Source organism: Nothobranchius furzeri, chromosome 6, assembly GCF_043380555.1.
Source record: "Nothobranchius furzeri strain GRZ-AD chromosome 6, NfurGRZ-RIMD1, whole genome shotgun sequence".
Lineage (NCBI taxonomy): Eukaryota > Metazoa > Chordata > Actinopteri > Cyprinodontiformes > Nothobranchiidae > Nothobranchius > Nothobranchius furzeri.
In genome coordinates this window covers 67,224,245-67,248,744 of record NC_091746.1, presented here as the reverse complement: position 1 = coordinate 67,248,744, position 24,500 = coordinate 67,224,245, and the positions used below count along the sequence as shown (strand labels likewise).

Genomic DNA, 24,500 nt, shown 5'->3' with positions numbered 1-24,500 from the left:
TCCGCTGGTGATCGATTCAGCCCCGGGATTGTAAACCGCAGGAAATGTGGCAGGAGGGGGAGGAACCGCGGGAAAAAAAACAAATCACTGCTAGCAGGGGGTGGCCCAACACAGCCTCAGTGACAATAATAATGATGATGGCTGGGTTAGTTTGGGAGAAGAGGAACAGTATTCCAAGTGGATCAGGCATTTTGAGGAGCCAGTTGGATACTGTGGAGACAGGGATCGGTCAAATTCAGAACACATTGATTTTCTGTCAGTTTTTTTGGATGAGGAATTCTGGACCCTCATCACAACTGAAACTAACCGATATGCTCACCAGTATTTAGAGAGGGAGTAACTGAAATCTAGCTCCAGATATAATGACTGGCACGATGTAACTGTCCCAGAAATGAAACCGTTCATTCAGGTCTGCATGGGGCTTGTGGAAAAGCCTGAGATTGAGGATTATATATATATATATATATATATATATATATATATATAGTGATCCCTCGCTACTTCACGGTTCGTTTATCGCTGATTCACGACTTCGCAGATTTTTTCTTTGGAGCCTTATTCAAGGGAAATTCGCCGATTTGCGGTATTTTTCACCGATTCGCGGTATTTTTCTGTCACGTTTTGGGGTAAGTGTCTAACCCAAGACATACAGAATCAGACTCAAGTCGAGGTAAAAGATAAACAATAATTTTACAGTATTTCTTTAATGATGAGGAGAACTGAGGGCGCACTGGTGATCCAGCGGAGGATAAACCAGGAAGCGGCAACTGAGAAGAACCAGAGGTGAGTAACGGGAGTTGTAGTTCATAGAGAGAATTGTAGGCAGAACTTACAATGCGGAAGTTCAGGGTGAATGTGGAGGGGAGTTGAGCCGGGGTAATATCCAGAGGCGAATTGTAGATTTCCAGGTGGCAGGGTAGACGGATGAGGAGGACGAGGTAACGGAGAGGGAGCGTGAGCACGGTGGAGAGCGGGACGGCAGAGCGGAGTTGGTATCCAGGCAGCGAACCGGTGAGTTTCAAAGTTACTATGAGCTAGGAGCTAGAGACTTCCAGGCAGTAGTTAATCATCCGGCGTCGTATCTGGATAACCGTCCTCCTTTTAAAGCCGTCCCGCTGATCAGGCTGATGAGGATCAGCTGCGCTCCCTCTCCTGTTGACAAAAACTCACAGATGGTGAGAAGATGGCAGAGTACTCACCCCGGCTCATGACGTTTTTCTATGCGAAAATCAAGAAATTCCTGTTTTTTTTTCATCAATTTCATCATAAAATGCACTTTTTGTAATAAAACTATTAAAAAACCAAGTAAAATTGTTTTCTATGTAAAGGGAGGGTTTTAAAAGTCTGAATACTGAATACGTACCTGTTAAATAAATACTGTAAATATGGTGTCCCTACTTCGCGGATTTTCACCTACAGCGGCCAGGTCTGGAACGCATCTACCGCGATAAACGAGGGATCACTGTATAACAATTATAAACAAAATAAACCAAAGAAGGGATGAGTGAAGCGTGTTCATGACACTGAAGCACCAAAAACAGTGTTCTTGATTGATACGCAGTAAACATAACAAAATACCAACAAAGCAATAAATATTATATATATATATACCTACATAGTTATATATGCCTACATAGGAATATGTATATATGTATCATAAACAATAACAACACTAAGAAAATAAGACAAAAACATAAAAAAAACTACAAAAATCTGCAAATGTGATGCAATCCAATATGGCTGCCACCTGGTGACGTCATAATATGCAAATTATGTGAGTGAATTGGTTCCTATCTCAACATTTGGCTCATACTGAAGATTTTTCTAATTTACAATATTCCTCTATCTCTAACCCGATTTAAGCTACAAGCTCTTTAAATAGTGATATAAAAAATCATATTTTACTGAAAAAACTATGGTGCCTAAAGGGTTAAGCATCCGGGAAACAGCAGAGCATGTCCCAGCTAGCAGAAGCTAACCGTTAGCATTAGCAACTCTAATTGCCTTATTAAAGTTCCATTACTTTTGTACCTGGAGCTAAAAAGTGCACAGAAATGATACTGCTGACTGAAATAGCTGCATTTATTGCCTTGACACCATCTGAGCCATGACATACCGGTAGTTTAAAAATCCTCCACAATAAAAGCCCTGGATTAATGCTCATGCTGAACTATAAAAACAAGCAAATAAAAGTCACTGAATAACATACAGCCTCCTCTACACTCAGGAAAACACAAAGGTCCAGGTGGTATGTGCATCATGTTTTCATCTTGCAGACTATAATACGCCCATTACATATCAGCTAATGTATTATACAGGCAGATGCTGAACTGTGGGTCCACCTTCTTAGCAGACAGTGAGAGAACAAACATGTAACCGAGTGAAATAAATAAAAAAGATGCAAAACAGTTTTTAGCCTTTTTTTCAAAAGAAAACACTAATTATTTTATTAACCGTGACACATTTTTTTACAGTAATCATCCCCAGCCACAACTTTCCTTGTCACAGTTAGTTTGCATAATTGCCCAAACATGTAATCCAGTACAACGCTTTCGCATTCTGCACTTTTCTTACAGGTGCTGTAAAAGCAAATGTGCTCAATGAATTAAAGTCTGCTTCCATAAGCATTAGATCCTTCATGATGATGGTTGATCCACTTACAGCCGGACCGATTTGAAGCCGCAGACCGCTCTCGTCCAAATCCAGGGGAGGATTTTGCTGCAAATTGATGTGCTCCTCTTTACAATGTCCCCGCATGAGTGCTGACAGAGCCCCAATAAATCAAAGCAATCACGGGAGATAGGGGAAAGACTTTGCTGTAAATCCCACTGGGATCATAAATGTACAGCATCTAAATGCACATGTGCACCACTCTTAGGAGAGAACTCGCACACTGCAGCTTCAGAAAGCACATGTAAATAGAAAATCACAAGAATGCAGAGGAAATGAACCCTTGACATTGAAAGGCTCTTCTTATTTATCTAATTTGCCCTCCCTCCTTCATTTATCTGGAACAAAAGCCTGAGTCAGCAGCGTATGGAGGAAAGTGTCTGAAATCCGTGTGAAAGAGAGGAAGAAGCACAGATGTGTCTTTTCAGCATCTATGTAAAATGAGTGTGACACATAACAACTGTGAAAATAAGAAGGTAACTAACAGGTAAATGTATGCATTTAGCATTAACAAGTATTTGTGTCCACGCTTTAGAACAGCATGTTTTTAATGCATACGAATGAACTCATATTTGCATTTCTGAGATGTTGTGGTTCTGTTTGCAGCTTTAAGCCGTGACCTTCAGTGCACCGGGGCAGCAGAGTTTGGAGTGGTCAGGATTAGAGTCATCTCCTCCATTTCAGGGGTCAGAGTTCTTGGCTGGAATAAGGTGGAGTCCTCGCTCTTTTTTTCTTATTTCCTACAAAGCCAGCTCCTATGTAGCACCACTCAAAGACATGCTAAAATCAAACACTCCAAAACCCACCAAACGCCCAATGCCCAGTTATTAGATATAATGTGTAAAAAAAAATATCCCGGATGAGGCCCCAATTTTATTAGGTGCAGCTTTCCTTTTGTTATGGCCCATTGTCATAAAGCTTGCCACCTCAGTTAAAATCTCAGTTAGTTGAGACTAAAACTCAATCAGCCAAAGCAAAGTATAAATAATTAACAAACTGAGAAATTGTCGGGTTGGTAAATTTGGTTCCCTTGTGTTCTCAACTGTTGTTATCAGTTAGTGATGTGTTGAATTGGAAATGGAGCTGTTTTAACAGCTGCTTAATTTCTTGGTCAGAACAGTTGTTCATTCATCACAATTCCACAAGTACAACAAGTATCAGCACATTGTCACACTGTAATCAGTGTTTGTAATTAAATGCCGTTCAAATCTGTAAAATAGAAGTTTTTCGTATAATCATAGTGGTTTTTTTTTATTAAAATGGGGCACAACCAAGAGAGTAAATAGTGAGGGATTGCTGGGGCTGAAGCCCCCACTTGTGGAGCCTAAAATGTATTGAAACTTACCTGATATTTTTAAGCAAAGATGCTTGCTAAAACTTTTGCCAGCAATCAGAATCAGAACCTGTTTCCACAGCGAGAGCAGCCCTGTACGGCGCTAATCCACTGTAGCCACAGGTGGGAGGGAGATCGTGGGAGGAGCGCAGAGCACATTGACACCTGCAACTTGATGACCTCGCCAGGCTGAAGTCCACCAATCCGAAGGCGGGGGGGGGGGGGTGGGGGGGGGGGTTGGTCGGGTTTTCACAGCATCTGTCTGCACTCCTTCGTGGGGGTTTTGTTGTTGGCATTCACAAGGCTGCCATGGCGTCAGATTCGGATAACAAGACTTTGTTTGGGTCAGGCAGAGATAATTTTCCTCTCTGCCTTCAAGTCTGTAACTGATCATTCAAGTCCTCCAGCGAAGCCAATTCAGGTTTTAAACATCTCCACACCGTCCGGTGACCCTCTCCGAGATGACATCCATTTTGCGCACTAATACCGGTAACGCAGCTAGAACACTGTCCAGCTTACGATTCACCTCGTGTAACGTCCCAGTCTGTGAGGTCTCCACACGAACGGTGCTTTCCGTGGGTGCGGGTTGCCCTCCAATTGCTCCCGTCTTCCCAAATTTCCAGAAAACCAGATATCCTCCCACTCCAATCAGAAGAAATCCAGTGATCATCAGGCCAAACATCCACACATCTTCAACGTCCTCAGTGCACAACTGGGAGAGGCATACGATCCTCCATTCTTTCCATGAATCAAGCGTATACCCCACCGGGTGTGTCCCTTGCGGGCAAATGGGAGCCCCCTGCTCCATTCTCATCATTGAAAAAAATCGTATCAATCACGTTGAATGACCAATTAATTAAATCCATTTCTAAAAAAAGGGATTTTCAGGAGAAGTGCAGAGAAGCGCTCTGTGGGCAGACAGAAAAACACAAAAACACATACCAAAGCAACCGATTTTCAGATGGAAGCAAACATGAAGGGTTGAAGCAGATCTAAGTGTACCAGGGCCAGTTAATTCAACAAATAGCAGAATTTTAAAGCATATTCTGTAGTAAACTGGCAGCCAATGTTGAGAGGCCAGCATTGAATTCGTTTGAATTGCAATGGCAAAAATGTACTCTGACCAAAACTAAAAAAAAATTCTTGTTTAGATGCCCACAGCTAGCATTAGCGTTGTAGCACAGTGTGCTGCAGCAAAAGTTTTGAAAAGAAGCGTTCAGTCACTGCTTGAAAAGCAGAACAATGACTTGTGGGACCACTTAAGGTGTGTTTATATAGTTCTTGCATGTGGCAGCTATTGGTAGTCGATTGCCACCATGAATAAAGTTCCTTCAGCAACAAGTGGTATGTTACCATGAAACACAAGTAGTGGAAAGCCAAGTGTCATATTGTTGTTTCATGCATCGGCGGTCTCATCTGTCAGTGTCTGTTGCATAGAATAGTATGTTGGATTTGCCCCCGAGCTGAACTGGTCTCCTGTTTACTACTGGCTGAGGAGAATAAACATAAATGGATAATAAAGCAGGCCAGAGTTAGTCTTAGCCAAGCCAAGTTGTTTACATTACACAACCACAGGGTATTATACGCTTCAGGCTTTAACTTGAATTGGGTTGTACTCACATACAGGAGTGTGTCATTTGGCACAAACTATAGCAATAGTCTTTACACGCTGCTCAGGGTTCCTTCCACACTTTTAGATGTAAGTATGCTGCTCCTCTCCCAGTGTAGGTCACAGCTAACAGTTAAAAATGCAACACAAGGTCTCGAGGTCTTGCCTTGTCTTTCTGAATGTCTTTTTCCATCTTCACAATCTCTTGATCTTTCCCTGGAGGCACCAAAAACATCATTTGCTTGACACTTGAAGCTTGGTTTAATGTTGTTGTTTTTTTAAGATCTGCACCGAAACCCTCACATTTCTCTTTATCCTTCATTGTGTAAATGCAGTTATGTTGCAAATGTATGTGGACATATAAATTGGTTGCTTGATGAGGGCTTTTATAACTATAATTTATTACAGGGGAAATATCAAAAAATGGTGAGTGATTACAAAAAAAATTCGAAAAACCAGTATGAATAATAGATGGATGGGTTTCATGATGGTGGAATTTTCAGTACGTCTAGCTGGGAAATATATATATATATATATATATATATATATATATATATATATATATATATATATATATATATATATATATATATATATAACACTTGTGCTTTAATGAGTCTATTTTCATGAATAACTTGTGCCTTAAGGTCAAAGACCTCCTCCGAGCATCCTCTATGAGGATGATCCATGAATGATGAAATATTGCACGCAGCTTCGGAACATTTTGTCTTCCACATTTACCAGTATGTCCCACTGTGGGACCAGCTGAGAAATACTCCTCACTCTGTGGGGTGTTTTGGTTTCTATAATCCTTGGTGGGTTTTCTGTGGGATCAGAATCATTTGTGCAGTGTGTAGAGATTCGTGATAGAGCGGGATCTCTGGTCATTAGCTTAAGCTAATTAGAGTGCAATGCTAATGGTGACCAGCAGGCGGAGAGGCTTTCAGGGTTGCTCAGTCCTCCCGCCCCCACCATGTCCCTCCTCTGCCTCATGCTGCTCCTGAAAGTGAGGAATTCTTGCATAAACTTCATTCCACTCTGCAGAGGGAGAACACATGTTGGAGATCCGGCAGAGGCACACAGAGCAGACCAAAGAAGTTTTAGGACTGGGTTTATGTCCTGATGTAGATTTTATTCCATAACATCAAGTTTTGTTTTAGGTATTTTCAACTTCAAAGAAAAAGTGTGAAAGTTTGAGTTTGAACAGTCGATCTAGACATGGATACGTCCTTTACTGTGAGTACTCCTCGCCTGTCCACCTTCCTCTGTCTTTACCTGCACCTCCACACTCTCGCGCGGGCCGCTATGGACTCCTGCTATGATGAAGAGGGGGTACCCAGTCGATGCATGCCCAAGTTTGAGAACATCGCCTTCAATCGCACTGCGATGGTGTCAAGGGTGTGCGGCTCCCCACCTGAGGACTACTGCATGCAGACCGGCTCGACGCGCTCCTGTCACTACTGTGATGCATCAGATCCAGAGCTGCACCACAACGCCAGCCTCCTGACAGACTTTCACAGGAATGATGAGCCCACGTGGTGGCAGAGTCCGTCCATGTACTATGGCATCCAGTATCCCAATTCTGTCAGCGTCACCCTCCACCTTGGTAAGAGCAGCAACAGCTGTATTCTTAGGATAGAACTTTGTCAGATAAACTTGTTATCGGAGGCTTGTCTTGTCTTTCTGGACTGCAAGCGCGTGTCACGGGTAGGAAATGGTTGTCTTCAGTTGGAACCGTGAATGTTAATTTCTCCACGTACCGACTGGATTCGACATGTCATTAACTTTCTCTTTTCCTTTCTGTGTGACAACTATCTTGCTGAATTATTTCAGGAGCTGCATTTCCTCGGGGTGGGGTGGGTAGAATTTTCAATTCAAACCAGATGTTCAGAACGACACAACCATTTGCATTATTTAGTCTCGTCGCATCTTGATAAAAAGGGGGAAGAATAAAAATAAATAAATAAAAACACCGGCCTAGACATTCTTGAAGGTTTTGTCACAAAGGCGTGTTTGATATTTCTGTAGTTTTCACAGTGAATGACAAGGACACAGAATTGCAGCCTGGATAATGAATCAGAAACAGAGCGATGCTCCCCGTATGGCCCTTTTTATTCAACACACATGCCATGTTGAACAGCGCAGTCAACTACTAAGCATGAAGAGAATTTTTGGGGCAGACTTCAACAAGAGTAATGTCACATCAGGATCTAAATCCTTATTATATTACTGAAAATTGTTGTTTATGCATTTAACTTAAATCTTGTGCATTTGGGCAAATAGGTTGTTCTCAGTTGGCTCATGAATACAGAAAAGGCCTGGGTTATCCAGAGGAGGCAGGGGGCAAACTCAGAAGATCCACTTATCATAGAGGAAAAATTCATTCTTACCCCTATTCTATTCTATTTAGTTTATTTGTAAGGTGTTAAAAGGAACCCAGGTTACAAAACCTTGTGGTTCTTAAGAGATAAATGTTAGTATCAGTTATATTAAAATGGTGTAAAAAACCTTCTTGATGTCTTCATTTTTATAAAATTTGTTAAAAATTGTGTTATTCGTAGGTCGCCATTGTTGTTAGCGTTGCAATGCACTCTGGGTGGTGACGTCATTTGGTTGTACCTCGGCTGCAGCGGCCGGCTTTGGGACCCTGTAGTGACTGTTCAGCGACATCAACATGTCATCTGTTCAGCCTGTTCAATTTGAACCAGAGCGAAACATTAATGATGACATCACTGACGACGTTTCACAAAACGAGCATCACAATGAGGAGCAAGAAGGGCGGGAGGAAGCGAGTGCAGGACAAAACCGGTGGTGCGTGTGCGGCAAATGTGTCTCTGTGGTAATCAACAGGGAGAGTGTTTGTTTTCAAGAGCTCACATTTTTGTCAGCAGAAGTTAATGGTAAGCTGTCGTGTGATCAAACTTATTCAGTTATGAATTGTTTTAGAAAATTTTAGCATCCAGAGCTGTCGTGTGCTTCATAGATGATTAGAATATTCAGTGAAATGACTTTAATCACTTTTGCAGATATTATATATCTGGAGAACACTGTGTTGCTACACTTACTGCTTGTTTTACTGACGGGAGAGGTGAATGTTCAGCTTCATCCGTGACGAGTGGCGTGTCCGATGGTTTGCTGAACGTGACAGCTGCAGGAGCGGGTTGTCGGCTCAGGAGAGCGTCCAGCGTCTCTTGTCTCTCCGAGGGTGTTTAGGCTCCTTGTGTGGGACAATGGTCGGTAAAGCATTTAGTTTCTGCCTTCTCTTATACCAAGCTGCTCCGGTGACCTCTTTAAGTCGTTGTGGTCGACTATTAGCCTCAAACACATCAGGAGAAAAATGTTGGGAACACAGCCGCGGATCTTTGGGAAGTTGAGTCCGTCCACAGGCATCTTCCCACTGCTTTCTCCTCTACTTAACAGTGGGAAAGCTCTGTGACCTCACATCACTCCCCTTTTTGCCCTTTGACTGGAAATTACATCCAAAAGCAGCACAATGCAGCATTTTACTTCATTATTAATACGGTGAGCGCGTAAACAAACACTAACGTCAATAGCTCCAAGTGCAACCAAAATACGTCATCGCCCCCAGACTGCGTGCGGAAAACATGGCGTTGTATGTATGTCCAAAAATGTACTAAATATTATAGCTTTATAAATAAACAGCAATAGTTTGTGTGTTTCTAACAACATAGTTTGGTACAACAGAAAACATGTGGCTCATTAGGGCATACACGTCCCCGTAGCTAGAGTTCCTATTAATTCACAACAAGAATCATCTCAAGGCACTTTAAAAAGTAAACAATGCATTTAGTTGAGTTCAGTGCAGTTATGTAAGGAAACCCAGCAGATTGCATCGAGTCACTAGCTACGTTCACATTGGCGCAAGTAATCGGAATTAATGCTGTATCAGATATTCTTCATCCAAACACGTCAACCGGAATATTCTGATCCGATACGGCCTGGTGGTTTTGCATGGAGGCAGAGGAGAATGAGGGACAAATTCGTCCGTGTTAAAAAGTCTATGAAACACATTAAAACTATATAAACAAAATACAGATGTGTGACTGTAATGGTGGCAGCACACCCCAGAAAAGTGCTACGCCCTCTCTTATCTTCGGGGAGAATTGATTTGCAACACTTCCCAGGTGGAGAAGTCTTCAAGAAAAACATCTCTGTCAAGGCGTGCGCGACTCCACACTCAAGCTGATGGAGAAGTAGGAATTATGCCTGACTCGATGTGTCAAAGAGTGAGACTTTACAGCAATCCCCATATTAAGCAAGCATGTAGCGACAGTGGAGAGGAAAACTCCCCTTTAACAGAGGGCAACCTAAAGCAGATCCTGGCTTAGTGTGCAGATCCACTGCAGCCTGAGTCACTTTGCCCCAGCTGCCTGGAAAAACAGTCCATGTAATAAACGTTTTATAGATTCTTTGATGGTTCTTCTATCGCGGACGTTCTGGCCAAACTATTACAGCTGAAATAAAACTCAACATTTGAGAGAGCTGTCCTCTGGTTTGGTAGAGGGAAATGTTTACTGAATTCAGACACAAACCAAATCTGCGCTGTATTTAGAATGTGTGGAGTGTTCATATAATGATGGGATTATATTTTCCATTTGTCCTTTCCTTTCAAAAAATATTTATATGCCTAAACTAAACTAGCGTTTAGACAATTTTGAAGTTTCTGACACAAGATAGTGACTGAAATGACCCTATCTCCTAGATCAACTGTAATAAACTAAGCATTGCCCATCTGACTATCAGATAAATAATTTGGATTCAGTTTGTCTTTGATGTATTACAATTCTTCCTGATATTGTGCACATCATTTCTGTCATGATGATGAATGTTTTATGTAGCGTGCAGTGTGTTTTAGCAATAATAAAATGGTAAGGCTTTGATCCTACACTTCTTAAATTCAATTTACTTGTGTTTGTGCTCCGAGCCGTCGTAGTTCAGAGAAAATATGGAATCTATATGACTTTTACTGCTGCATTACTTCTTACAGTAATATCATTTAAATCAAAGTTCCTCCTTTATGAACTCCTGTCCTTTGTGCGAATGCATCTGACTCACTTTTTGTACTCAAACATGCACCGTGGGTACATTAGCACTGTTTTTATGAGACCAGTTTGAGCCTGCAACATCATTATCTCTTCACCAAGCTGTGCAAAACTGCTAAAATACTAAAATAGGTGTCGGGCCACAATGGTGACTTGAACCTAACTGTGATGGTCTTTGTAGCAAAGCATGAATACAAATGTTCTTATGCGGTTAGCCTTTCCTCCCCCATTCAAATGTTTTGCTGCATTTAGGTCTATAACATAAGTCTCTTATCAACAAGGGCATAAATAATGGAATTTAGGGTACCACAGAAAAATATTCCTCTCAGTCAACCATAAGGAATTTCAATCACTAAGGTTCAAATTATAAAAGGGACGATTCTGAACGTTATTGAACAGCGTGCAGCGTTTCGCTGGCATTCGGTGCCTTCCAGCGGGCCAGAGGTCTCCGGGAGTAGAGCCCTGCACTGAAGCCCTAGGCCCTCGGGTCGGCCCGACCCAACGGCCCGAGGGCCGGGCTTCGGGCCAACGACTGTGTAATTACCTTGGACACGGGCCGGGCTGGGCGCCTTTATTTTTAACCAAATTCATTAAAAAAACTGAAACAATTGAACGCAGCAGCACCTGCCTGCTTCTCACGCACCGGCACCCGTTAGCTCAGTTAAGGTCTGTGTGGTTTATAAATGCGCCTTTATAAACAAATTCTCAAACTACTGATTGAAACATGTGCTCCTATTCTAATATGCCGTTTTATGTCCACTTTGATATGTCAGAAACCATTCGTTTATTCTCATGAAAACGGCAGCTTTCCGTTTTTCTGTGAATAAATTCGCTCTGCAGTTAAAAAAATACAGCATTCGTTGCTGTTTTTTTTTTCCTAACTGGAAAGCGCATTTTAAGAGTGGCAGATTAAATTTACAAACGCTAATTGGTGGCGTTTATTTAATCTGCCGCTCTGAAAATGCGCTCTTCAGTTAGAAAATGAGAATGCTGCTTTTTTTTTAACTGCTCAAGAGCACATTTTCAGAGCAGATTAAATTTACAAACACATTCAATTAATATAGTGTTCGTAAATTTCATCTGCCGCTCGAAAAAATACGCTCTGTTAGAAAAAAAAGCTGCATTGATGCTGTTGTTCTTTCTTCTCTTTTTTTTCACTGCAGAATGATTCTCACAGATAATTAGAATGCTGATTATTCTATCATGCTAAAACATTTTGAAAGGTTAAAAAAAAAAGTCGGGCTCGGGTCGGGCCAGAGAATCCTGAAAACCTTCTCGGACTGGGTCGGGCTGGGGCTCCACCCCCTCGGGCTGGGCCGGACACGGGCTCAGATTTTAGGCCCGTGCAGGGCTCTATCCGGGAGATGTACTTCACCCCACAGCCATCAGGAGTCAGATGCCTCCCAGCCATCATGTCATCAAAGTTGCAGGCGTTGAACTTGGTGAAGCAGTACTTCTTAGTAGGGGGTGGATCTTCTTGCAATCGGGGAACTTGAACTTGGCTTTGCGCAAAACCTCCACCAAGTGCTTCTTCGTATGTACCAACATGATCACCTGATCCAGGGGTATTCAATTCCAGGCCCGGAGAGCTGGTATCCAACATGTTTTGGTGGTTTCTCTGCTCCAACACGCTTGATTCAGTGGTTGAATCACTTGTGCAGCAGTTCATCAAGCTCTGCAGAATCCTGTCAATCGCCTGCTGATTGAAATCAAGTGTGTTGAAACAGGTTTACAACTAAAATGTGCTGAATACCGGCCCTCCAGGACCGGAACTGAACACCTCTGACCTGATGGATGTGCACGTGGGCAACGGTGCCCTGGGGTTTCCCAAAAGTGCTGTGCATTTCAGTCTGGAGCCTATCAGCTCAAGTGCAGGACAACATTTTATTGTTAACACATTACTCTGAGTGGCCTATAGTGGTAGAATATCCACCCTGGGACTGGGAGATTGGGGCTTAAATCTGGTCAAGTCATACCAAATACTTTAAAAATGAGACCCTTTGCCTCTCTGCTTGACACTCAAGCTTGGTTTATGCTTGACGCATTCACTTTCCGCGCGGTGATGCGGCTCGCGGATGGAACACGCTTCACAACTCGCAGCATTTATGGTTTGTGCGGCTTGTCTCTGCGGTGAGCCAATATTCTCCCAAACTGAACGGGGTAGCATGGAGCCCTACGGCATGTATCCAACACTACACCATAGTAGAAGTAGAAATTACTGTTTACAACATGGCATTTCAGCATTTTTAACAGCGTTCTCGTCTTTTCCGATAGTGCGAGCTATTTCTCTCCAAGAATTATTAACAACATGTTGATCACAGTGATCATTGAGAGCTGAATCATACAAATGTCTGTATTTATTAACCTCTGCCATACTAGTTCTTGCCGGTCCACCATGTTTTTCCGCGTCCGTCCATCCGCGTGGTTAGAAATTTTCTGAGGTGCGCGTTGCGGAAATTCTGAGCCTTGCGGAGGCGCGGTGGAGGGGCGTGGTTGTTAAAATGATGCAACTTTTCCGCGCTGAGCCATGCGGACCTCGCGGACGCGTCAAGCATAAACCAACCTTCAGCTTTAAGGGGTTGGATGGGGGGGGGTACCACCAAATAGTTCCCGAGTGCAGCCACTACTGCAGCTCACTGCTCCCCACGGGGATGGGTCAAGTGCAGAGATGTAATTTCACCAGTGTGTGACCACTATGGGACTTTAATTTGCCCTTTGTTCAAATTTCAAATACAAATATCTGATAAAAATAAAAATTAACTTAACGTTTCTCACTGAAGAATGATCCATACCTCCACTGCAGTTTGTGATGGTCAGGTCAGCAGAATTTGCCTAATATGGACAGCCAAACAAACAAGAAACCGCACACAAACACTACAGGTGCTGGCCAGTAAATTAGAATATCATCAAAAGGTTGAAAATATTTCAGTAATTCCATTCAAAACGTGAAACTTGTACATTATATTCATGCAATGCACACAGACCAATGTATTTCCGATGTTTATTACGTTTAATTTTGATATTTATAGGTGACAACCAATGAAAACATCAAATCTGGTATCTCAGAAAATTAGAATATTCTAAAGGCCAATGAAAAAATGTTTGTTTCTCTAATGTTGGCCAACTGAAAAGAATGAACATGAAAAGAATGTGCATGTATAGCACTCAATACTTAGTCGGGGCTCCTTTTGCCTCAATAACTGCAGTAATGCGGCGTGGCATGGACTCGATCAGTCTGTGGCACTGCTCAGGTGTTATGAGAGCCCAGGTTGCTCTGATAGTCGTCTTCAGCTCCTCTGCATTGTTGGGTCTAGCGTATTGCATCCTCCGCTTCACAATACCCCATAGATTTTCTATGGGGTTAAGGTCAGGCGAGTTTGCTGGCCAATCAAGGACAGGGATACCATGGTCCTTGAACCAGGTGCTGGTGGTTTTGGCACTGTGTGCAGGTGCCAAGTCCTGTTGAAAGGTGAAGTCTGCATCCCCATAAAGTTGGTCAGCAGCAGGAAGCATGAAGTGCTCTAAAACTTCCTGGTAGATGGCTGCATTGACCCTGGACCTCAGGAAACAGAGTGGGCCAACACTGGCAGATGACATGGCACCCCACACCATCACTGACGGTGGAAACTTTACACTGGACCTCATGCAACGTGGATTCTGTGCTTCTCCGCTCTTCCTCCAGACTCTGGGTCCTTGATTTCCAAAGGAAATGCAGAACTTGCTTTCATCAGAAAACATAACTTTGGACCACTCAGCATCAGTCCAGTCCTTTTTGTCCTTGGCCCAGGCGAGACGCTTCTTGCGCTGTTTCATGTTCAAGAGTGGCTTGACACACGGAATGCGACACCTGAATCCCATGTCTTTCATGAGTCTCCTCGTGGTGGTTCTTGAAGCGCTGACTCCAGCTGCAGTCCACTCTTTGTGGATCTCCCCCACATTTTTGAATGGGTTTGTCGTCACAATTCTCTGCAGGGTGCGGTTATCCCTAGAGCTTGTACACTTTTTTCTACCACATTTTTTCCGTCCCTTCGCCTGTCTGTTAATGTGCTTGGACACAGAGCTCTGCGAACAGCCAGCTTCTTTAGCAATCACCTTTTGTGTCTTGCCCTCCTTGTGCAAGGTGTCAATGATTGTCTTTTGGACAGCTGTTAAGTCAGAAGTCTTCCCCATGATTGTGGTGCCTTCAAAACAAGACTGAGGGACCTTTTAAAGGCCTTTGCAGGTGTTTTGAGTAAATCAGCTGATTAGAGTGGCAGCAGGTGTCTTCTATATTCAGCCTTTTCAGAATATTCTAATTTTTTGAGATACCAAATTTGGAGTTTTCATTAGTTGTCACTTATGAATATCAAATTTAAATGTAATGAACATTGGAAATACATTGGTCTGTGTGCATTGCATAAATATAATGTACAAGTTTCACGTTTTGAATGGAATTACTGAAATATTTTCAACCTTTTGATGATATTCTAATTTACTGGCCAGCACCTGTATAAACACACCTGCCCCGTGGCCTTGCTTCAGATGGAGTCAATAAAAGCCAGAAGTTGCATTTGTGCCGTAGATAGGTTGCTACCCAAACAGCAGACCCACATCACATCAATCTGCAGAGCCAAAAAGAGGAAAATAATTCAGAGAATTTTATTAAAACCCAAATCATCTTTGGATGGAAAAACCAGTTTTTAGACATGTTGAGTGAAACATCAGAGTATGTGCTAAGCGCACTAACAAGTCCGTTTGTTTGCATTAGAATGAAAAAACATGAATATTTATCAAGTAATTGACTAGCTGCTTAAACTTGTTTACAGAGGTGAAGATGAGTTGAGGATGGAGGGGTTTTATCCCGAGGCTAAATAAAGTCAAAGACCCTGTCAGGTTGCATACCGACTTCACACATCAACCTGCAGCTTTGAATATAATGACTCTGGAGTGCAATACTGTGGGGTTGGGGGGGGGGGGGGTAGAAAATCTGAGATTTTCAATAATTTAATATTTTTGTTATGTTTTTGTTTGTAGGAATCTTGTGTTTTCATTGTGCCAAGCAATAATCTAGACGGGCCTACACACTCAGTTTTGTTTTCAGTCAATCTGATGTGGTTTATTTTAGGAACTAATGCCGCGTGAGTTGCTTTCTGTAGAAAAATAAAGCTCTAGCCATCCTGTTTCAAAAAGTAGGCGTCAGTTGGATCGGAGGGCAGAAAAAGAGTCAGGATTTGGAGTTTTGGTCATTACCGTCCATGATATGCAAACATCTCACCTCTGACTGGCCAACAACAATGAAACACTTCTGCTGCCTTCATTCACTCTTCCTACATGGGTAAAAATATTTATAAACATTTCAAAATAAAACAGGAAGTTCCATTACATTTGTCTGCGAAAAGCCCTTAATCATCAATTTGTCACACCCTGTCCTGTCTCCCTGTTTGGTTCAGCTTTGTGTCTCGTTAATTACTCCCGCCTGCCACTTGTTTTCCCAATCACCCTAGCTCCCGGTCCTCCTGTATTTAAACCCCTTCTGTTCTGTGTCTTGTGTCGGTTCATTGTTTCATTCTCCAGCGTGTCTCAGTAATAAATCAGTGTAAGAAATCCTACCAGTCTGCCTGTTTCCTCCCCGGTCTGGATCCTTGCCTTTCCTCGGCTTAATTCACCGGCACGCCTGACACAATTAAACTAATAGTTGTCCAAATGGTCTAAAATACTTCAGTGATAAGGCACAGAGGGTCAGCCACTATTATTTTCTTGAACTTTTGTTATTTTGAGACACTGACTGATGTTGAACAAAGACTTGAAAGTCAATAACGGTGTTTTGTTGTCTTCTGGAGACTGTTCTCTCCCTGCTTTCTCTGCAGAGGAATTATTGTTGCTTCAAAGTAACACAACTACAATACTAACAAAAAAAATGAAGACAGAAGTTGAAAATGTCATGGTTCCGATTGTAGATGAACGATTGCATCACGTGGTCCGAAAGCAGGAAATGCCTCCGTCAAATGAAGACTATTGATTTTCTATAGCAAGCAGATGGCTGACTGTGTGTTGTTGTTTATATTCCCCTGCCAGGATTTTTTTTTCTTTCTTTAAAGAAGAACTGTTGATAGAAACGTTCATTCCTACTTGTCTGGAGGGTTTGTTGTTTTTTGAACAATCCTGACACCCACACGTCTGTCTCCTATAGACGGAATTAACCTTTGCTCTCACCAAACGTGTGTTTCTCTACGCTCTGTGCATTTGATGTTTCTGCCTGAAGCCTGGTTTCCTAAATGAATAGCGATCCAATTTTCAAATCACATGTCACGTATCCGGATATCCCTTAAGTATTTTCATGCGTGGCATCTTTTTAGTGCACATGCGAGCTTGGCAGTCCATCTGGGCTGCTGGTGGGGGGTGTCGTCCACATTACTGTTTTCCTTTGCCTCTCCAAACAAAACAAGCTCTCTGTGAGGGAAATTCAGGCAAATCCTGGTATGATAAACACAGCAGTAGGATGCAGGGACCCACGGCGCGGACAAGTCAGTGTGGGTCTGTGAAAGAGTGGAGAAAAAAGGGTGGTCGGGCTACGTTGGGGGGGTAAACAAAACATGATGAGGAGGAAGGGGTGGGGAAACTGAAAAAGAGAGCAAGAAAGACTGAAAAAGATGTTGGTAAGGAATGGGGGTCAGGATTTTCCCAGAAACACACATTCTGTTAGCAAGCATTGATGTCTGCAGCTGGTTCTCATTCAGCGCAGTCAAAGAAAAGCAACATCCTGTCTCTGATGTAAGCAATGATAAAAGTCTGCCTCAGCTGGCTTTCACAGCCAGATCACTGACTCCAGTTTGAGACACAATCCTTTGTAAGTGTGTGAGATTTGGTTTTGAAACTCAGATTTAGAACGATCAGAAGAGAAATCCACTCACACATTTGTTTTGTACTCACAACACTTTCAGCCTGGGCAGTAAACAGATTGTGAGTGGTGTACAGAACTTGTTGGGAGTTTAGTCTGAGTCTGGGCGGACGAGAGCAGCTGCTGGGCTGACACGGATGGCTCAAAATGGGTCAAATGCTGAGCCTCTTCTACGACTTATAGCCCTTATTCTTATAGTATCAGCGTCAAAATAGATTATGTTGACCATGGCTGTGCTAATTCATATTTTATTTGGGATGTCAGAACATTTAGGCTCAACAAGGCTGCTTTAGTGGTCTTAAAACTTAATTTTCAGCACTCAGAGACACAAACACTGGTCTGCCATGTTTTAAATACCAAGCATCTCCTAGTAACTACACCGCCCTTCTTCTGCTCATCAACTAATGTCTCCACTGAAACAGCAGATCGTAGGCATGAATCCTGAATGATTAAAAATTAACCACTGAAACATCCAAATATCCTTTGCAATTAGTCTGCATGTCATCACGGGTAAAATCCAGCTCACGGTATTTCATCTTCTGCTCCTTTTAATGTTTTCTGCCTCAGCGGGGCTGAGCTCACCTCATGCAGGGAGTAAATGAAAGCTAAATGATCTTAGGACGCCGAGACCAAAGATACCATTAAAGATTTCTGGAGAGGCGAGACACAAGGATGCCAAGTTCCAGATTGGCAGCGTGAAGCAACAGATGCCACGATGGCTGCTCCAGCGGATGGCGTCCCTCTATGAACGTGTGAAAGCAGCTGAGGCTTGGGATGTAATGATGTAGATGAAAACACCCCGGAGTGTACTGAAGAAGTCTGTAAACATGTTTCCCCTCCCCCCGGTCTCAACATGACTTCACTTTGTCTGCCCAGTTAATTCCTTTTCCTAATTCAACAACATTTGGCAACATTTTTTTATGTGTTTAGGAAGTCATATTCGGTAAAATCCCCTGATATGAATTCAGGAGTGTAATGTGCACTAGCCTCAGCATGTAAACAATTCAAGGTAAGTACATTGTTTAATCTGAGAAACTCATTGATCCTGCTTTTTCCCCCCCCGGTACGAAAATAGCAATTTTCACCCAAAAAGAAATCTTTATTAAAAAAAAGGCAAATGATAATTGCTTTGCAATTTCCCCAAAACGGTGCAAGAAAACAAATTAACCCGATAAATCAAGCTGAGCTACACAAGGTAAAAAAATTAAAAAAAAAGTTTAATAAAAAATGGTCCCAGTCTATTTACCTCATTTTGTAGCTAATGGTGGACCTGATAAAATGACAATATAACTGATAAATCATCAGTTTCAGTCCATCAGCAATGAGTAAGGATGTGCCAAAAACCCTGAAACCGTCTTAAATGGTCCTCATCCCTTTATGGTTTTAAAAATCATGTCTAGTCTAGTCGTCAACATAACATGAGAATGATGATTGTAAAACTATGTGTTTTTGTCACGTTGTGGGGATGTTTAGGGCCCAAAGTGCAGATTACCCAGACGACAAGAGGCAGGAGTTGGTATAAAGTAAAAATCCCTCATTTAGGAGGAGAACCAAAAATCCAAGGGGGCGAAGGCAAAAACCAAATAACTAAACTAAGACAAAAATCCAAAAGCTCACCTTCTGAGCAGAGAACTAAAGACTGAGACTAAAGACTGGAGACAAAACAACGCTGACCAAGAAATACAATGGACCAACAACAACACAGAGACAAGACAGGGCTTAAATAGACTGGGAGGAACAATCAGGGAAACAGTAAGCAGGTGTGTGGAGTGAGGGCTGGAGGGAAGACAGGTGACAACAATTATCTAACTGGGGAAGCAGAACCAAAGGAGGGCAGATAAACACAAAACTGAACTAAAAGACTGAGGGAAGGACTCACACACACACAATCACACCCAAATACACTCACACACACTGAATTGGGGAATGGACATGCACACACCCAAACAGACACAGAGCTGGGGACAAAGAGGCTGGAGCTACAACTGGAGGGGATGGGGATGATCGAATGCCTACAAACAGAAAACACATAAATGAGACAAAGACAAAGGACACATGAGGGCGCTATGAGACACAAAAGGGAATCTAGAGAGGGATGGAGGACACCAGGAGGCCCATGTAGGAGGGGACGGACGCAGACCATGACAGTTTTAGCTCTTTTCCTTCGAAAAAGTGAACATTCATGAATGAGAGGTATTGCTTCCAGCCAAGGGCAGAGGGTCTTAAAGGTGCATTATGTAGAAATGAAGTAAAAACGACATCCTGTGGTAAAAATTTGTTACTGGAACCACTTTAAACAACTCTGGAACTTTTTGCCAGCCGTCGTCAAATTACAACAATTGACGCTGCAATATTAGCTCACAGCAGACACGACAACCCCACACTCACTGCTGGTAAATGACCTGCATTTGTACAGCGCCTTCCTAGGGTTCTACAACCCCCCAAGGCGCTTCACAACACAATCAGTCTTTCACACATTCACACGCTGGTGGGGATGAGCAACAATGTAGCCACAGCTGCCCTGGGGCACACTGACTGAGGCAAGGCTGCCCTACACTGGTGGTCCCTCCGACCACCACCAGCAGGCAACACGTGTTACCTCCCTCCTTCCTTTGTTTTAAAAGAACAACCGACAATCCCCACAGCCAGCTGGATATGAATATGTTTCAGGATGACCTTCCTTCCAAAATTACTGAAACATTAGTCTCTTGGGATTTTCTCACTATACAATTCTCACTATATTCTTACATTTCCCCACCTGTTGATGGTGCCTTCTGATAAAAAATAAATAAATAAATAAAAACTGTTTCAACAATCAAAAGTGCTCTGAAAATATACAGTACTGACTCTGTTTGCATGTTTCATTTATCTCTACTTACATTTCCTGCAAAAAGTCAAAAGCCCCTAGAAGGGCATTTTCTTTGTGAACCATTATGGTTCAATCATCTTCATTGATTTATTTTAATCAAAGCAAATCCATACTATCCCATTTTGCCATGTTGCATATTTGGAGCCATAGTCTACCGATTGTAAAGCTAATAAATATACAAACAACATAAAAAAATGGTTGAGTTATGAGACAATATCTGAGGGTATTATTATATTTTGTCAGGAAAATAGCAAATTTATTTCCATGGAAGGACTGAAACCTCCCACTAGGAGATTTTTTTTAATTAATTTATTTTTTGTCGTATCTTTCCTATTAACATATTGGATATATTTACGGATTTGATGTGGATGCTCTAAATTTAAACTTTTTTTGAATGTTTATTTCAAGATCTTAGAAGACTTGCTCCCAATGAAAGTGCACCGGGCGTGCTACTGAACCAAACCATGAGCCACAGTTCACCGAGACATCTGGAGTGCTCTCTATTGCAAACCTGCTCCTTAAAAAAAGAAAGCGCTCACTATCCCAGTTTGTGAGAAGAAAAAGAAGGAGAAGCAGAAAGACGTGTGCGTGAACATGAGATCATAAGATTTAAAGAGCATCATAGTGTGGAGAATTGAAGCTGGTGAAGGAGCTCCATTCAGCCTGATGCGGATCAGTGTGATGTGTCTATTGGCTGTGTGAGTGTTCGTTACAGTGCACTACAGTCAGAGTTCAACCAGTCTGACATGTTTTTTTTGTTTGTTTGTTTGCATCAACCTTTGTGCGAATTTAAACCTGTGCTTTGTGCAAATCTGTTTTTTCACAGTTTCTAATGCAAATTCTTGGTTTTCAGGGTGTAGTGTCAGTTTTGCTGCTCTTGGTTTGTCTTTTCATGTGGCTAAAAGTTTGTTGTATAATGAGACAAAATATCCATTAGGGTTCGTGGTTAGCCCTTGGTGCAGCCATCCAGTTGCGTTTGAAAATGCTAAACAAATAAAATGGATAGAAGTGCTAAAAACAAAAGAAAGACATTCTACATGCTGGTAGTTGACTAATCCCTGATACTACCTTGACTTAATGACTGGAAAACTCACCGTTTATGAATCCTGAAAACGGTCTTTAAATGTGTGCACTGCAGACTGCTCATGGAGCCTATAATCTCCCCTGTGATGGGGGAGTTTGTGTGCATTCTTCCTGCGTGGCCCGGTCATCACAACTTTGCTTTGGATGTATTACTTTATCGACTGTGTTTAAATCTATTGCACGGCCCCTCATGACATGTTTTGTTTGATCAGTGCCTGCTCTGTTGACTAAGCTGACTTTACTTTCCTGTTGCAGATCAAATGTTGCATCAACCACTTCTGCTGATTCGATAATGCAGTTAGGCACTTTTTTTGCAGCTCTTGGCCCTTTTGTGCTACTAAAACACACACCTTTAGCTTCTCTTACCTGGTTTCTCTTTTGGGATCACCATGGTTTGAGCACTGAGACAATACTCTCGAACAATGTTCCTGTCATTCATTTATCCTGCATACCAATCAACCATCCTTCAGATGTAGCTATGCCTTATTCTGTTATATAGTAAAGCTAATCCAACATCTAACTATATTAGAAAGGCTGCTATCAAACAGGACAAAGGATGTGTCATTAAGATCCTGGAATTCAAAACCACACTGACCTCTTTGTGCAGCTTGAGACGTCAAATGCACCAACGATTCTGTGCCGTCTCTTACCTGCTTTCTGATAAAAATGGGTAATGTTGTAATTGCCACAAAGAAACAGTTTTATTTGAGAAAACCCGGTTCAGCATGTCAAGCTTTGAACACCCTTTTGGATTTGCATGTCCCAACCCACTTCAGTATCGGCAGTTTAGAAATGGTGGCGGTGGCAACGCTAACCTTGGAACAATGCTTGGCTGAGCTAATGCTAATGTCAGCTCAAGTTACAGCTAACGTCCTGTTGGACAAGATGAAAATGAAGAAGATGAAGAAAAAGAAGAGCACTCATTTTCCGTGATGTTCTGGGGATATCCAGACTTTGAATGAATGTCAGATAGAGCCACAGCTCAGAGAGCCTTTGGGGTAAACCGACCAATCAGCATGCAGCTAATTTAATGTTCATGTCCTGCCCAAGTGGGCGAGGCAAACCAGCCTTTCCATTGTAGGACTCTATTACGAGGTTTAATTTGTCCATTTATCAGGGCTCGTGGGCTGTTTTGAGCCCTGACAATGTTTCATGAGCCATATAAAGGCTCAGAAAATGTTCTAGAACCCATTTAATACCTCCACTCAATTGTGTTTGTTTTTCTGTATAGGTAAATCCTTTGAGATCACCTACATACGGCTACAGTTCTACACCAGTCGACCAGAGAGCTTTGCCATTTACAGGCGAACAGAAGAGGATGGGCCATGGTTACCTTACCAATATTACAGCGGCTCCTGCAGGAAGACTTACAGGAAGGAGACTAAGGGTTACATTCGTCCTGGAGATGATGAAAGAACCGCTTTATGTACGGATGAATTCAGTGACATCTCACCCCTCACTGGAGGCAATGTGGCTTTTTCCACCTTGGAAGGTCGACCCAGCGCATACAACTTTGACCAAAGTCTAGTACTGCAGGTGAGAATACGATTAGCTTTTTGGTATAGTCTGCAAACATCGCGTCTCCTCCATACAGCTTATTTGTTATAGCAGTGATTTTGTTTCCAGCAACTAACTTGAGCATAATTTCACATGGACTTAAACAAACATGATGCAAAAAACCCCAAAGTACAAATAATTTCATAAAATACAATTTTCTGTAAAGATTTTAACCCTTTGATGCATGAATTATGAAATCTTCAACCATGATTTTTTTAACAATTTTTTTCATCCATCTTTAGGTGTGAATGAAACAAATTTCAACAAATATTTTTTGTAAAATTTTATAATTTACAAATAATTTATTAAATGTCCACCTCAGTGGACAGCGTGCATTCTGAACATGAAATATGTTGGCTTGACTTACTGAAGTCCAAATGGAGGGGCTCAAATGCAATAAAGTCTTCAACAGCTGTGCTTAGTAGCAAAAACAAATAAATAACAATTTTGAGTACCTGTCCACTGTAGTGACCATCATGCATCATGTGATGCTTCTCCAATCAGAGCTCTGACTTTAGCATTAAAAACCCTCCACACTTTTACATGAACAAACATCCTGCAGCCACTTTGCCTTTTATAGACACCAAAGCAATTGAAGGAAATTTAATGTTATGTTTAGCTCTGATTCACACTGATGAAGCTTTGGGAGGGCTGTGCTGAAATAATGGACACCTCTTGAGAGTTAGACTGCGAGGGTTTGGCAGAGTTAAGTGCGACTAAAAGTAACTTAATAAATCACTCGGTGCAGCCACTCCTTTTTCTTTTGACAGAAGTGTGCAAGTATGCATCTGTCAATGTGTGTGAAACTGTTTATCTCTTATATTAAAGTTAAACAGTGTTTGTTATGAGTTTCTTTAATGTATTTTGTATGCGTTGCATTAAGCAGAATTTAGCTCTATTTTCATTGCAGAAATTCACTGGAAAATTTGAGATAACCCAATAAATTGTACACTTACATGTAAATGAATCCTATAAGATGGTTACAGTTATTTAAATCATTGCATGTGAGTTTGTGAGGATGACAGTGCAGGGAGACAGTTTATCTGTGCAAGCAGATGTCTTAAAATCACCAGACAAAATCTTAAAAACTGTTTTAAAGAACAGGTGTTCCTTTTAAATGCTTAGTGATCGTATATCTGTGTTTTTAAACATCCCTGCAAACAGGAGCTTTAAAGGTGCAATATGTAAGAATGGCGTAAGAACGGCTTTCTGTGGTCAAATTTGGTTATTGCAATCTTCTCACTGCTGTTGTGAGACTCATGACTGTTGCCAGTTACGAATCAGCGACAGAAGATTCTAAATAACAAGCAAAGACAGTAAGTTGGTAAGCAGATAAATACAATATCATATCTGGTGTTAGCCCTCTTTAGTATTTTAAGGTAGGGATCACCTCTATAGGGCTACAACAACGAATCGATAAATTCGATGAAAATCGATTA

General features: G+C 41.9%; 1 protein-coding gene across 2 annotated transcripts in view; it reads left to right on the top strand.

Moving 5' to 3' along the window:
- The first annotated feature begins 6,686 nt into the window (after positions 1-6,686).
- lamc3 (laminin, gamma 3) overlaps positions 6,687-24,500 on the top strand; it is a 267,136-nt gene continuing 249,322 nt past the window's right edge. For both annotated transcript variants that reach the window (XM_070552463.1, XM_015943222.3), the window contains exons 1-2: positions 6,687-7,218; positions 22,736-23,040. In XM_070552463.1, the coding sequence (XP_070408564.1) occupies positions 6,831-7,218; positions 22,736-23,040 (693 nt within the window). In that variant the 5' untranslated portion in view covers positions 6,687-6,830. The remainder of the gene's footprint in view (positions 7,219-22,735; positions 23,041-24,500) is intronic.